Source organism: Blennius ocellaris, assembly GCF_963422515.1.
Source record: "Blennius ocellaris genome assembly, chromosome: 6".
NCBI classification, from domain to species: Eukaryota; Metazoa; Chordata; class Actinopteri; order Blenniiformes; family Blenniidae; genus Blennius; species Blennius ocellaris.
Genome location: NC_137655.1, coordinates 12506519 through 12523188, shown reverse-complemented (window position 1 = coordinate 12523188; position 16670 = coordinate 12506519). Strand labels below are relative to the sequence as shown.

The 16670-nt window shown below is 36.8% G+C and overlaps 2 protein-coding genes across 2 annotated transcripts in view; both read right to left on the bottom strand.

Annotated features, from left to right (window-relative positions):
* abca12 (ATP-binding cassette, sub-family A (ABC1), member 12) overlaps positions 1-6816 on the bottom strand; it is a 67979-nt gene extending 61163 nt beyond the window's left edge. Inside the window, exons 1-7 of the mRNA XM_080498170.1 lie at positions 6656-6816; positions 4533-4610; positions 4330-4423; positions 2897-3026; positions 1527-1648; positions 926-999; positions 117-287 (exon numbers count right to left, since the gene is read on the bottom strand). Of these exons, the coding sequence (XP_080354296.1) occupies positions 117-287; positions 926-999; positions 1527-1648; positions 2897-3026; positions 4330-4423; positions 4533-4598 (657 nt within the window). The 5' untranslated portion in view covers positions 4599-4610; positions 6656-6816. The remainder of the gene's footprint in view (positions 1-116; positions 288-925; positions 1000-1526; positions 1649-2896; positions 3027-4329; positions 4424-4532; positions 4611-6655) is intronic.
* A 1918-nt stretch (positions 6817-8734) lies between these two features.
* On the bottom strand, positions 8735-16657 carry pofut2 (protein O-fucosyltransferase 2). The gene is made up of 9 exons (XM_080497944.1): positions 16529-16657; positions 15027-15280; positions 14658-14802; positions 14382-14492; positions 13784-13850; positions 13412-13537; positions 13109-13289; positions 12887-13010; positions 8735-11304 (listed from the first exon to the last, which is right to left on the bottom strand). The coding sequence occupies exons 2-9, from the start codon at positions 15214-15216 to the stop codon at positions 11151-11153; spliced, it is 1098 nt and encodes a 365-aa protein (XP_080354070.1). The 5' UTR covers positions 15217-15280; positions 16529-16657; the 3' UTR covers positions 8735-11150.
* Between the last annotated feature and the right edge of the window lie 13 nt (positions 16658-16670).

Sequence of the window (16670 nt, the reverse complement as noted above, 5' to 3'; positions counted from 1 at the left end):
GAGTAATGGAGTGTGATATATTGCACACCGAGGTAGATAGGCTGAGGTAGTGTGTCTAGGCATGACCCCACATATCGCAGCAGCACCCACACCCACACCCACACACACAAGCGAACCTGGTTGAGCGTGTCGAGTGACACTTCGAACAGACTGTTGTTGGTCTGGCAGAATTTGACTGCAGCGTGGGAGAGGGCGTCGGGTGACGTTGTGTTTATCCTGGGCAAAATTAGTGTGCAGATGGCTCTTTTCAACAGGTTCACTGTATCCTGCAGGTACTCCAAGGACTCCTTTGGCAAACAGAATAATTTGACTTTGTGTTATTAGTCAGTGGATATTCCTTTGAAAATAAAATATGAAATGATCTTGTAATGTGAGTCACACCCATTTTACAGATCAAATAAAACCTCCACAGATTGAAACATCTACTGAACAGCCAGTGAGGATTTGTCATGTTACATTGAAAATAGCTGATCAAATAACTGAAAATCAATAAATGTAGAATTGTCAAACAACTGGACTTTACAAGTATATGTAACCATGTCAGTTCAACTTGGACTAGCACACAATAAATGTGATTGTTATATAATAAACAGGAGCTTAAACTGAAAGATGGCAAAACATGATGAAAACTGATGACATTACAAAGAGGTGTTTGCTCACTGCTGACTGTTTTTGTGCTCCGCTATGTCACATGTCCATTGGAAAATACATAAATCCTGACAAGCTGAAAGAATAAATGGATTACACTCCCCTATAAGCGTACCAGGACAAACACAATATTCCAACTGAACAGCTTAGTTAAGCTATAACAGCATGTTTGGAAATGTTGGGGTTTTTTTTACATTTGTGTTATCTTCTATTGAATAATGGCTTAAAGAAATGACCGCAGGAATATTCCTACTTTTTGATCTCAAATAATACTCACATGATTTATGAGAGGAGTTGTGTTTCTGGTACTATTGGAAGAGGCCTCTTCAAGTCCTCCTTGGTTAGGTGATCCTATAACACAACACAACAATAAATTATTAGAAACGGGTAAGCCAAAGAAGTAAAAACTGTTATTTGTTGCAGAAACATGGCTTGTGATGTGTAGATCTAAATAAGAAAAAAAGCGTGACATTTCAATAAAACTACCATGTTTAAAGATAACATCATTATTGTCCTTCTTTGAAAATTAGGACGAGAGGCTGGTGGTAAAAGGAAAAATTGGCTTTGCAATGAAAAAAAAAAACTGAATAAAACTAAAATGAGAGAAAAATGTATTGAAATACCAGCATTTATAAATCAAAACATCTGTCTATGTTTTTACTTGTGGGAGTCAAGCCACATTAACTATTCGTATAATTTCTCAGGATTTGAAGAAATAAACATATTTGTTAACCTATGCACTGCTTTCATAATGCTGATTTAACATTGTTCTACCAACAAAACATTATCTTTTACCAATAGCTGGAGATTACAGTTTTTTAGCAGAACATTTTTTTTTTGTTGTATTTCACAGACAATCACGCAGAAAGATTCCATACCCAAAATATTTTCCAAGAATCTCATGAGTGCCTCAGTATTGTGTCTGGACTCAGCAGGGTAAGACAGCTGCAAAACGTCTCCCTCTTGAATCAGGTTCCCCAGCGGTGAGTCTTTCAGCGACCTGTCAACCGGATTCAAACACATCGGAATAGATTATATAGGTTTTTTTCAAGGCAAAGTGCCAAACACAGAGATAACTCATCAAAGGCCAGCCAAAGTAAAAAATAATGAATGAAGTGGTACTATGGTTGACACTCATACCCAGAGAGTTCCTGGTTCAATCCTTGGTTTAGCTAAGGAATTTGGACTTCTAAATTTACCTCAGTTGTGAAAGTGAATGTGTGTGATTGTGTCTCTCTTTCTCTGTGTTTGCCATGTGACAGACGAGTAACCTGTACCGGCCAGGGTTTGTAACCGGAATTAATTCACAGTCACCTTGGATCAGCTCCACTATCCTGTATTGGATGAAGCAGTATAGAAGACGCTCGAGGTAGAGTTGTAGATAAAAGAAAGTTATTAGATCCCATGTCTCGTTCACAGATATTCTACAAAGTGTTCAACAGGATGAACAGACAAAATGGATGAGACACAATTGGACATTTCAAGACCTCATGCCAAGAAAAATGGGTGCCGTAGAGAATATGGATGAGCGGAGGCAAACCAGTTTCACTTATTCTGGAACTGCAGTAAACTGTATGTCCAAATGCTCTTCAATAAAAAGACTCTTTACTTTCGATAGGCAGTTACACTGAGGAGTGATACAATGCTGCTAAGGGGCACTTTCAGCAGCCAGCGAAAAAAAACTAAAAAACATTGCAAGTACAGTTAAAACCACCGCCACCTATAGGAGAAGAACAGACAAACAGGTTTTTCAACCCGCACCATCCTTGTGTTAGGAAACATATTGTGTTGACAATACAAAAGCTGCACTAGTTGAAGTCATTTCTCACTACATCTTCATGTGCATTTGACACTTGAACTGAAACAAAACCCCCACCTTTTCACTGAAGTAAAACATGCACTTTTCAGACAGATTATTTAACTCCACATGTTGACAGAGTCAAAAAAGCATGAAAAAAGCAATTAACCATCCTCAGCCGCTGGGGTAGCCACCTCCCTCCTTCCACAGAAGGAGGTGTGTTGCTGTGATATTACCATGCGCACAATGACTAAGCATCTCGTGTGATGCTGCTGTGCTGAGGTGTTTCCCTCCCATGTGATAAAATGATCTTCAAGGGACATCTAGCTTTTAACCACATGGGACAAGGTCAGTACAGTCAAACAGCATCAGGAAGATTTTGAAATGCATTAGCCTTTGTTGCTGTAAAAGTAAGATAACCTTCAAAATGATAATTGATCTTAGCAGCACCTTGACGGTCTTGATGTTGATCGGTCCACCAGGCGAGATGTATTATGGCAACTGCTGTCCGTGTTACACATGAGAGTCTGCAGGAAAGGGAAAAACCCTGCACTCGGGAGATTACGTGGTCCCACAAAACCTAGAAGACACATTGCAAAGACTTAACGTGGCATGGATGCTATTCAACACTGCTTACATCTTTTAAATTAAGACACAGTGTATATATTCCAAACAAAAGAAACAAGAATAAAGGGTATGTAGATCAAGTTGCAGTTAAGCAGCTGAGACCAGACAGCATGGAACAGTGCCTCTCCGGTATTCACTCAGGTTTAAATACCTTGCTTTGGTCCATCACAGCCTCGCAGGCAACTTCTACCAATGCCCATTGTGATGTTATAAAACCTGAAGTCTTTAAAAGAAAGTTGAAATATATATATATATATATATATATATATATATATATATATATATATATATATATATATATATATAAAACAACTTCACAGACTAACTGAGGGACAATAGACAATGGGATTCTGGGCCATTTGCTGTTTTTTTGGTCCGATCGCGTATTGAAGGTGGATTTGTTACCTATCTTGGGTGTGGTCAAACACTTACACCACCGAGTAGCTCTTGGTGAGAGAGGAGGGGTCCTGTTGGTTTATATTTGTGCACACTGGGATTATTACATTACAAATGGATAGCTGTGTGAATCTGATCCCTCAAAAAAGGCTAAACAAACAAAAGAGGGAGGGTTAGCTGATTATGTGACCATACGGGCAGCTTTCTACCTTTGTCACAATTATTACAATGAACAAGGAAGAAAGCCTCTATTATTCCGAGAAAGGTATATGACATACATGAGATGGATTGAGAGCAGGATGTTTATGAAATTAAAATGAGGCTAATTATATGTTTGTTAAATTGTGGGTGTACAAGGGAAAAATATGCTGTGACCATGATCATTACGCAGAGGTGACGAATGGGATCTCAATTAAGACGGTTTCAAAAGACCAAATAATTCACTGACAAAAGTCTTGAGGAAAAGCCCAACACTGAAAGACTCATGGTGTTTGAGGTGAATTCTCCATCTATTTACTTGGCTTGTGAAACTGGAATGTCACCAAGTGTGTAATTATTGACTTTAACGAGACCTAGCAAAAGCCCTGCCAGTCCAAATCAAATCAGTGTTATCTCAATGCAAACTTTGGAAATCACACTTTCTCTTTAGGCCTCTGGACAGTTTCAGTTATAAAGCTTCATAATACAATGGCAGCATTAAAAACTACAAAACATCCAACTTATTAAAAATGTCAATGTTGATAGTTTTACTCGTGGCGTAGTAACACGATGAATGCAGCTGTGCTCACAATGATAGTTAGAATGATTTTGGGGTTATTTTTCAAACATTGCCGTGTATCAGGCATGACATCAACACTCACATGTTTGCTTCAGGACCGGAGGGAAATGGTTGCGCGTCACACTGATGATGACGAAGATAATCAAAGGCCAGGTGACCAGAGTGAGTGACCACACCTGCAAATGATACAGATTTTTGCATTCGATCAAAATCTGTGAACAAAACTTTTATGGTTTGCAGAATTTCTTCCGCATAGTCTGATTAGGATGGATAAAAACCACTCACTGGCTGTCTGATGACTCCCAGTCCATTCTTCCAGAGGAGAAGCTTCAACTGCTTAAAGAAGGCCATGAGTGGAGGAGGCTGGAATAAAGACATAAAAAGAAAGTCACACAAAATCTATCTATTTCTTAAAACACCAAATCAGAGAAACAAAAGGAACAGAAGACTAAAGCACAGATGAATGAAATGAATGACAGATATTACTTAGAGGAATCAGTGCACAGTATCCTTTGTTACTTTTCTCTTTGGAAAATAAGACTGGGGGGAAAAAGAAATATTATTGTCATAGTAAATATATATTAATTACAAACTGTTGGTTTTGACTGAACAGTAAATGTATTAACTCATTAATACAATTATGCAAAGGTAGAAACATTTATTCTACTGAAATCTTTTTCTGCTGTTACATTATTTAAACTGGACTAAAGTACACGAAAAGCACAAACTACTTATTTCTTCCTGAAGTTACTTTCTATTAAGTACTAAAATACTCAACTCAATTCATACTCAATTGTAATTGAGTATGAATTGAATCAAAGCACCAGTAGGTGAATTGAGCAGATTTTTAATAGTCTGAAGTAAGTAATACTTTTAGTCGATTTTGAGGGGACTACTTGGTACTTTTTAAAAACAAGACCTTTACCTGTACGTGAGGACAACTGATCTAATGTGACAATAATTGTGCTTGAGTATAATTCCAATAGTATAATTCCTAGCTCTTTGTAAAAACTATTCATCCTTGCATTTTTTCATGTAAGTACTTTCTACTTTTAGTTTCATTTCCATATATAAAGTAACTAAAACTCTGGGTAGCTTTTGAGAGAAGTACTTTGTACTTCCACTTCTGTCTTTTAATAGCAATACTATTAATTGTAATTGAGTACACACATCAGACAATTTAACAGTGGGTGAACATAACTAATTTTCTTAAAATTTTACTGCAAGTTGTTGAAAGTAACTAAAACTTGGAGTTTAAGAGTACTTTGTACACGACCTGTACACAACATCAAGTTGTCCTTGAGTACCGTACATGATTTCAAGTCTATGCCGGCATATGTAGGTGGAGAAGGAAAATGTAGGTTTGTTTGTTTTTTTAATTAAAAAAAAACCAACGTAAACATGTTGATAGAAAAAGGCTGCATAACGCTCCAAAATTAGCAAAGTGTTTGTGAGCTTTATCAAAATATTTTGGTTGCTCTTAGAATTGCCTGCCTGTATTGGTTGTTTCTATTGAGAGGAGTTTTCCAAGCTCAAATAAATTTTAATTTTTTTTAAAAACGAACTCAGGAAAGTTGCTACAAAGCAAAGATTGTGAGAACATTGACAGTTGAGAAGAAGAGGTGACCATAATGTCCAAATACTGTATCTGTATATCTAATATTTAAACTTTTTGAAAGTTGTTACTATTTATTTACTTGGTACAAAGAAATCAGCATTAGGTTAGACAGTTGGGGGTTGTTTTTTTGTACCTTGTCAAAATGTGTCAAAGTATTGTGTAATTCAAGTTCTTGACTTTTTTTTGGTTAATGTTTGAGAGCATTTGCACTTCTTCCGTGTTTGACTATGCTGCCCCGGTGCTTTGAATAAGAAATGTTTTACCAACAAAGTACATACTTGAATACCTCAACTTCAATTAATACAGCTATGATGAGTGGACATTTTCACATAACCTTCTAGCATTGGTAACGGTCAAGTTTAAATTGGTCAGATTCGATTTGAGGTGGTAGGAGGGGGGCCGAAATCAAAATTTGAATTGGGCCCAACAGAAGCTTGGGGCGGCTCTGTTTCATGTAGTTATTGAGAAGAGTACCTTCTACTTGTACTTTACTGTAGTTTCTTTTTCTTTTTTTTTTAAAGCAATGTAATCGCGTTTATATTAAACAATGTCGCACTTACTGTAATTGACCACAACGTTCCAGCACCCTTCCTTTTTCTCTAAAATGTACCACACAAGTTGAGAGTTCTGTACTTTTCAAAAACAATACTTTCACTGGTATCTTTGTACAGATTATGCAATGTCACAGCAGTTGGACACGAACTCTTCCTAATTCCATAAACCATCCGCGCATGATCTCAAGCCAGCATTACCGCAATATCAACAATGACAGTGAGCACTTCTGATTTACCTGCTGGTCGTTGTGGATGAACTTTGTTATCTGTCTGTCGCTGGCAGCCTCGTAGAGAAGCGCATGGCGCCTCTAGCAGGATGCCTTTTCCATCAGTTCGTTGTCGAAGTCGGAGAAAATTCAATTCATGAAAAAGGAACACAAAAACGTTGTACGGTAACTTAAACGTCAGCTACAGCGCCTTCACCTGTGTGTGCGCTGAATAAGTCAGAGAGGCTCCACCTGTGTGAGAGGATAAGAGCGAAAAGGGCGTGAAGGAAGGACGCAACATGTGGGTCCAAAACGGCGCAGACTCACGTGGCTGTTTCACACACACGTTTTTATTTATAATTTATAATAATAATTATTATTATATATTTTTTTATTATTATTATTCTAATTTTAATTATTAAATTCCAAAACTTATATAGGGTTTGTATTAATTCATGTATCAATAAAGTCGATATTCTATTTGTATTAATAATCTACTTGGTCGGTCAGATCTTGTGCAACATTTCTCTTTGTTATAACGTGAGGAAACCCAAGATCACTGCCCTTGACTGATCTAATTAACTTTATCAAAAACGCATTTAAAAAAAAATGTATGGGCACATTCAATTATAGACAAGGCAACGTTGTTTCTACTATACAGACACAAGACAACCCATGGTGTTTTACAATGACATAAAAGAAATACATTAAAACAAGGTGATCAAAGACCTAAATTCTTCTTCTTCTAAGAAGTTATATTTTTAAAATGATATTCTGTAAAAGAGTGGTACACTCTTTTACAGAAGTTTTATAAGATATGTGCAGAATTTAGGGAATTTCTGGTCCATAAATTGTAAATTTTGGTCAGTTGATATTTTCAATACTTTCCAACAGCTATGAATAACTGTCAAGTGACAAGTAAAGGTGTTTCATTCATACCTAAATTCTCCTGTAAAATGAAAAAGTAAAAAGAGCAACAATTCATGTTTTATGTGTCAGATATGTTCAAAAGTGCTAAACACCTCATGCACGAACATTTCATGATTTGAAGCCAATTATTATTTTCAAAATTTAGATTTAAAAAAATAATAATTTCAAGTGATGTATTATATAATACAAAAATTCAAACATCAGGCCAGAAGTGACCACTGAAGGGTCCATGAAAGCTAACAGGATAATTGTGAAGAGTAATCTTAAAAAAAAAAAGAAAAGAAAAAGAAATAATAGATCCTTTACTTAGGCTATAGATTATTAGTCTATCACTTTGCTTGTGTGGCCAAATAAAGGTCAAGTTAGACTCATTACTGCCCCATAAACTAATAAGCAGTTTAAATAAGAATTTGAAACATACTCTGATTAGAATGTATATAACACATTATTTGTATGTTTAAAATTGACATGTTGAGTTGACGTTTTATATGCAGGGTGCAACTACATTTTTTTAAAGACTCTTTTTTGAAGGTTATATACCTTGATTAATCCAAAAAACAAAGAGGCAAAACTGTATGTTACTCTGACAGCAGCAGTGTTTCATGCATTGCCATCATTTTAACAAAGTCTAAAAATCCTGTTCAAGCTCCAGGTATATACATATTTATAACTTAGAATTAATATATACTCTGTGGTTGTCATATACTCTACTGTTTGCTTAAAAGAAATGACGAAGTTACCAAATATGGCCACTTCCCAATTGCTCTGATTCTATTATACTACTGTACAAGACAGAGGTGTGGACTTTTTTGTCCCAGAGGACAACTGATTCATTGTTTTTGACTGGGACTTGTCATGTGATCATTTTACGATAGAATAGGTCACTGGGAACCATAGTTCAGATCAAGAACAAACACAGAAAAACAAATTTCAATGTACTAAGCATACAGATTCACAATTGATAAGAGCAAACAAAGCTCCAGCCCACACCCACAGGTGCACCAGCTTGGAGGTGTTGCTGTGGAGATGTGGGTCTCCACAAGGAAAAGTCATGCTGCGATCATGTGGTGGCGGCAGTGTGACTCCTCCACAGGGAAAAGGAGAAAAGAAAAACGAAGTCAAACTCCCCAGACACTTTACATCTCATCATTACGAAACAAACATTCACAACATGCAATTCAACACTTATGCGTTGCAACTTTTAAAATGTTCACCTTTCATCCAAAACTGTGTTGAAAACATCAAGATATCAGGAAAATGGTATGCAGCATTGTGTGGCTTGTCGCATCATTTTGTACTTTTCCAGCTTCATTAGGAAATCTGTCTTTAAGAAGCAACTGGGAAATGGCATCACAAAAAAGCACAAGTACATTCCTGACATAGCAGGGTTTGTGATCTTTGTATGATGAGAGTTAAGGATGGAGGTGGCATGTGACACTATTACATTGTTGAGCATCCATTTTAAAAAAAAAACAACAACTCCATTACAGAGGTGGTCATACAGGTTCTCAAGCTTGACAATACCATGTGATAGAAGTGTGTCAAAGTTTCCAGTAAGCAGAATGAAATCCTCCTGAGAAATACTGGTATTGAGGTCCTTGAGCTCACCATTGTGCTTTTTAAATTGAACTCATTTAAATCAAACAACAGTCCCCCTCACCCCGTGTAAATAGAAACATTAGAATAATCAACATTTGACAATTTTGTGAGTGATCTCTCTTTCCAATGTAAACAAAATGCATTAAATTTACAAGGCTAATATAACACATATGTACATGCAGGAATGGCAAATCATATAAAACAAAGTGACATATTAAAAAAAAAAAACGTGAACATACAGTGTCCCTTTTGTACAAATACCGAATATAAGTGTTTGTAAGATAAATAAATAAAGGATTAGCAATTATGAGAAATACAGGCTCTCCTCTTTACTCACATGCTGTTAAATTTGCTATTTGGAAGCCTCAATGAAAAACCGACATGCTCCATTATATAAATGTCATGTCGCATACAAAGAAATGACAATGGAGAATTAAAGTGGGATATTTTTTTTAGAAATATAACAGATATAAGGAAGAGTGGGAATGCAGGCCGCTCTGACTTTAGAGTCATTTTGTTTTTGATATTTACCATTTCCTTTTAATTTTCAATAGAAATGATTAATTGAGATAAAGGGGCAGAGAATAGAAGTTCACCTTCTTTCTACTCCCTTTCATTCAGGAATTTGAAAACTTTTGTTCTGTATTGTATTGAATTGTTTTTTGCTTTTATTTTTATTTTTTTACAATGAATGAAATAAACTAATCAAAACTAATGTAGAAGTCTTCTGCAGAAGGGGCCGTTAGTTTTAATCATTTCTTTGTGTGTGTGTGTGTATACTTGTTTTTATAACCTGTAACTGAAACTGAAACCAATGTCAATTGAAAGTAATCTTGCTTCTGAATCTTTTTTTTTCAGTTCGTTGTGGATTTTACTCCAAAAGCTATAGACCTTAGGACAGGCCCAAAACAGGGTTTTGTTTGTAGAGTTTAGTAACTTCATGAAGTCAATTATCTTCTCTTGAAATGATTCCGAATTAGAAATCCCTTTATAAGCTCCAACCTTTTTGGAGGATTTTCTGGAAGCTCTTTCAGGTCATAGGGAAATCCCTTATTTGAATTCCTCCTTCAGTGTTTGAAAAATCACTAAATGTTCCTTGATTTGAAAATTACACAAAGAAGACATATTATGTTTTATCACTCTCTTCGAAATCATATTCATTCCCCTGGGAGTTAAATCAAGATCAGAGGAGCGTTAACTCAGAAAAATGTAAATGTTTGTCTCACAAGCATGGATGAATAGGAACTGTCCATGAAAAATGTTCTTTATTTTTTTTCCTCTTTGCAACTATATTTAAAGTATTTGAGTATTCTCCATTTTTTTACCTTTAACATTGTTATCTTGAGTTATTCCGAGTCTTAAAGTTTCGATATATAAAGCAAGGGCTTACCAGAAGAAAGAATTAGCTGCTTTCCAGGTGAAAATATATGTTATTTATTTATTTAGCCTGTGTGCTTTTTGGTGAGAAAGTGAGTGTAACAATAATTTTTTAAGATTTTTTTTACAGAGCGTGTTTGATAAAACAAAACAAAAAAAGAAAAAAAAGAATACTTTCTCAATCTAATCACAATCCTTCGGGTATCTGATCAAACAAAAACAAAAAAAACTATTTAAACAATTCCAATATCTCTGTTCATCTTATGATCTTATGTCCCCACACCCATACCCTGCCGACGTAATACGGTACATTTCTCACCACTTTGAAAATAAATAACAGAAACTTTATCAAACTTTTCACAATTTCAACATATAACATAAAAATATATGAAAATGAAATCATTGAACTTAATAGTAACACGTTTGGCAGAGAAGTCTTGGCATTTTTGAACACAGAGTTCAGTCCCAGTGGTCACTACAGACCTGATTGCACAACACTGAAATTATCAAAATTAAAAAAAACAAAAACAAAAACAAATATCTCATCTACTCCACATTAATAAATGCCACTTTAAACACCGCTTTTGGCACTTGTGTGTAAAGAAACTCCAACGTCACATCAATAAACAATTTTCCAGTGTGTGGGCTGTTCACATTCTTTCTCCGAGTCTCCACAGAAGCGGTTGTAAGTCATTTTCGGGTCAAAACCCAGGATCTCCCTCTCCTCGTGGATCCGGAAAGAGAAGGTGGACACGGATGTTCCAATAAAGACTCTGGAAACAAGCAAGGAGAGTCAAAGGTGAAAATTGTGCAAAGTAAATCATGGAAAGTTACATGACTCATGTAAGAAGAGCAACCAAACAAGCTTTTCAAGTTGGAATATTTCATAGAAAGGTACATCGACTGGTATTCAGAATCAAAGGTCAGCTGTACAGGGAGTAGATCGGTTATTCACACAATTTTTTCAAGACTGCTTTCCCAGTTTGAATCTCGTAATCCATCTGATATTACAATTTTTCTCAATTGTTTTCTGACAATTACTAGTTCCTGAGACACAATGACCACAACATGTAACTCATGCACCACAGCCGTGAGCAAAGTCTGCTGAATTCCTGTTTTACACCCAAATTTCAGTTCGAAACTGCACTTTTTTCAAAGCACTACACACAATTCTCTGCATTTGGCACAATTATTATGAAGTTATTATAAAATCTCTTGTTGTCACAAGGGACACACTGTCATCACACAGGTAGAAACCTGTCACACAGTTTTAGAATTAAGAACCAGAGTTTTTGCCACTCATTCACCTGATCAGACAGACGCCCAGAGCAACTCAGGTACTTTGTCATTTGGGACAACATAAGTTTCCACCGTGCTGCTCTGGGTTCATAACTGGTTCAGTGCCAACCCACGCTTTTTAATTGTTTATCTCCCTCCATATTGTTCATTCCTCAGTCCTATTGAGGACTTTTGTTCTGCCTGGAGATTGAAAGTGTACGACTAAAGTCCACAAACGCATGTGACGATATAGCAGTTGATGCTTTTCATGGCAGAATTGGCCATGCTCTGTGATATTTATTAAAATAAATATATTTGTTTCTGTGTAATTGTGTGTATAAAAACAATATAAAAAAAAAATGTTTTACCACACTCTTATGTATGTACTGTCTGTAGTACCCCTGAACAAAGCAAAGACCTAAGTCATTATGATGAATGGAAAAGTGTTTTCCATTCATCATTGTGTTTCACACTGAGCACATCAGTGTCCAACGAGTTACTTATGTCTACTCATATGATGGTATGTGTGTCATTTGAAAACAAAATACAATTCTGAGAAGAGATAACATTGTTTTGAATGCAAAGTGTCAATTTGCTGGAGAATCGAGGGATTTTGACCATTGTGTGTTTTTTTAATTGTGTATAGAGTTCTGAGAGTATGAGGCACGCTTTCATAAAATGTGAGTAAATAATGGAGAAAAACTGTAAGATGTATAAAAACCTTGCACTTATAGTATCTTTTAAAGTCACTGTCATGCTGAAATATTTCTGAGGTGTTTCACTTACAATTGAGTGGTTACGTTAAAGTGGTTAATGGAATCTGATAGATATTCAGGTTTATGATCAGTAACTACTGTATGCAGGTTACAATCTTTCTATGACATATACTTGTTTATATCATACACACCTCAACACTACAAGAAGTTGGCAGTTTTAATTTCTTGTGCCAATAACACATTGTAAACTATTTTTAAAAAGTAAAGGTATTCCTATACGATTCTATGAAATCTATGGGTTTCATGGTATATTGGACGTTACACAACCTGGAAGCAGGACAAACTATGAGGATTGCAGTACCTTGCATGAGCACAAATCCACTGGTCAATGATGGCCACGCCGCCATCTTTAAAGAGCTCCAGGTCCTCTGGGGAAGGCTCGAAACGCATTATGTCTGGCAACAACTTCTTGAGCTCCTTCAGTTCTTATTTCAGTTGAATCAGAAACAAAGACAAAATATATTTACAGATATTTAGGAGATTGGGGGGTTATCTCACATTAAGTATTCGCTATCATCCCTACCTTCCTCATCAGCATCAGTAGCAACAAACACCTTGTCCAGTTTGTGTTTCTTCAGCAAGAGTTGCATTTTTTTCACTGCTCCTTTAAGGCTGGGCACATCCTCTCGGTGACCCCAGATGAAATCCTTCCGGCGCAGGTGGACTCCCAAGTACGGGCCACCTTTAGCTGAGCCCAACTTGGTCTGAGGAGGAACCGAAAAAAACAGAGACACTGATGGAAATGCGTACATGGTTAATACTGCATTAACCATACATTTATACAAAAGTTACCACAATAAATGTGTGGTGAGATATGCTTGGCCACCTTCATGCGAGTCCAGTCCTCGCTGTATATGGTGCTGTCTCTGTCATCAGTAGAGTTGAGGTATTTTGCCCTGAAGCCATCTCCAATTAATCTGAGGTGCTTTGCGAATACCATGCTGCGGCGGGTCTACGCGTCTCACACACACACACACACACGCACACAGACACACAGACACACACACAATGTTGCATAAATCAATCACACAAAAATGCAATGTCATATTAAACCTTATTGTCACACGCACAGATTATACTTATTGAACACAGGAACGCTAAAAACAGTACACATAGATCAGATCACAAAGCATGCACAGACAAACTGTCAACGAACCCCTGACACCAACATTTCTCCTACCAAGTATGCTTTACTTACATTCCAGTAATCTTTCCCAGCGTAGTGGTCATGAAGTAGTGTCTCTGCTCGGTCAAGCATAACTGAGCTGCAAAATGAAAAGATACAAGGCTTGTTTGAGAGTCAACACTTTACTTTAAATGATACCACACTTAAAGAACAAAGGTGTCATTAGTGAAATCACATTATGTATACATCAAGTCATATTCCCAAACTTGTCTGTCACAGGGCAAGTTTATGTGTAATCCAGAAGAGACAAATAATGTTCAATGGCTCAGAATGTGGTATAACTTTAGAGCTTAGCATCTAATATAGTGATGAATTGACAAAACATGTTGTTATGCAAAAAAAGAACATTTATCAAGATTTGGAACTGAAATATTGTGTAAAAAAAAAGTTCATCCCACAAATGCATGTTCTTTACAAACGTGGCCTCGTTTAAAAAGGAAATATGCAGGATTTCCAAAAGTATAACATTTATCACCAAGAGGTGTCATTACAACAAAGAAATATTTGACCAAACACATACGTTCTTTACATTGTGTCTGGCAACAACTTCTTGAGCTCGTTCAGTTCTTATTTTGTGTTTTGTGTTATTTGTATTGCTCTGTAGACTCACGTCACTGTGATGTTTTTCTGGAGAACAGGGGCCATGATGGAGGCGTGGCCCTGTGCCGATACGCACGTTACATTTCGAGCTCTTGTTTCTTCAAAGCCCCAAAACCAACCCCTAGGAAACAGGTGGGATGGATGATAAAGAGAGAGGCGTGTCAGAATATTAACAGATGAGTACAAAATGCACCTCTTTGGGCAAATATTTTGCTTATATTTTACTCGTTATATCTTTCATTAGCTGTGTAGAAAACCTTGTGTATTACTTTTGTTTTGTTTTTACCTGTAGTAGCCCTGTTTATCTTTGGAATACATCATCTTTTCAATGCATGGCCGTTCATCAACTTTTTCCTCCCATTTCCCATCGGTCCATCCCTCAGCATAGTTTTGTAATACCAGAATCTGGTCTATGAATGGGCCTCCATTCTCTATATGCAAGTGAAGAATCAGAATTAGCTGAGTAAAGATGAATCCACATCTTTAACACAATAAAAACAATTGCAACTTAACACAATTTATTTGCTTGAAATATTTAAAAGCAATCAATCTATTCACACACCATGTAGCAAATGTTTTTTTCCAAATGCTCTCAATGAATGATCATCTTTTTGAAAACGTTCACTCGTCTGCATCACCAAATTTAAAAACTCACCAGCAATGAACTCCTCATACTCAATGACAGGTACGTTGGCCTGCAGACTCGTGAGACTGAAGAATTCTCCCCATGGGATGCGAATCTGATGGATGTTGGGACTCTGCCAGTGGTAGAGGCGACCCCATGGAGGAAGAACCAAAACCCAGTCATCCCCATTCTTCCTCAACGTCTTCACCAGGGAGGCCATGCGGATATAGACATCTCTCCGGAGATTAAAACCCTCCGGAGGGTTCACATCATACAAGAGGTAACTGAGATGACAAGAGGGGACATTTAAAAAAAAAAAAAAAGAAGCAAAGAATGATTAAATGAAGCACTGTGCACTTCATTTGGTAGCTTTACAGTTCATCAAACAATCATAAATACAGATGAGAACAAATGGTTTTAGCATATCAAATGCAGGGGAGGGAGTTCTTACAAATAATATGTATAGTTATATCATGAAGGCAGTGAGACATGATTGAAGTTCTTGAAGACATTTGACTTTGCATCTAATTATTTTCATTCACACCCTTTTTCACCTTCGATCTGAAGGACACGGTCAGTTCGAACTCATGGATAATGTCACCTAATAAGTGCACCTTCAAAAACGTCATGAAAATCCAGTTCCCTTCATGACATGTTAGAAATGCCATGTTGTGGGAGCAGGGATAGATTCTGTACAGGTGATCCAGGAGAGAAGTATACGATCCAAACTGAAGGTGCTCCTGTGGTCATCAAACTTTATAACTTGTATTGTAAAATAGTCTTTTTAGTGACAAAGTCATCCATCCATCTTATGTACTGCTTTATCCTGTTCAGGGTTGTGGGCAATTAAGTCACTAAATGACCTCACATGCACGTTTGTGGACTGTAGGGAGAAACTGGATGACTTGGGGAGAGCACGCAAACTCCACGCAGATAAACCCCAGCCTGTATTTGAACCAGGACCATGTCGCTGAGAAGCAAGATTGATCGTCACCAACATGTACTATTATTTGGCATTTTCTTGTATAATATTTTACTAATATGATATTCTACTTAATACCAGTATTTACTGTAGAGCAACGCTGTTAAGAATTAAAAAAAGAACACATTTTGACACAATAATACTGGATGTACTTATTAAGATCAATGAATTTACCTGCAGCAAAAACAATAGTTTGTGTATACTGAATCTATGAATGAAGCAGGATGGATTTTGCGTGTATATTTATGTATTTGAGAGTTTGGTCTGGCTTGCAAAATTTTAATTAACTAGGGAAACGGCAAACGTCGCAAGTGTTTTGATTATTTGATTGAATAACATATTTAAGTGACATGATAAAATCATCCGACTGACAACATTTATAAGGCGTCCAGGTGAGTATCGACAACACTGGTGACACTGGAGTACTGAACAAAAACGTAAATCAAAAAGTTTTCCCGATCAGTGGTAATAATAGGGGGGGTAAACTATAATATACACAATGAACGTTAGCATAGCTAGAGGGTTACACGGAACGTAACAGCGGACTCACCGCAGATCTCTCGCGGCGGCAACGGGTACGGTGGGCGTGTGGCTGGCACCGAACACATTGTCACTGCTCGCGGTTTGAAATGCTGCAAAAGCGGCGAAAGAAGACAGAAAGAATGCGCCAAAAGCATGCGTGGAAGTGAGCA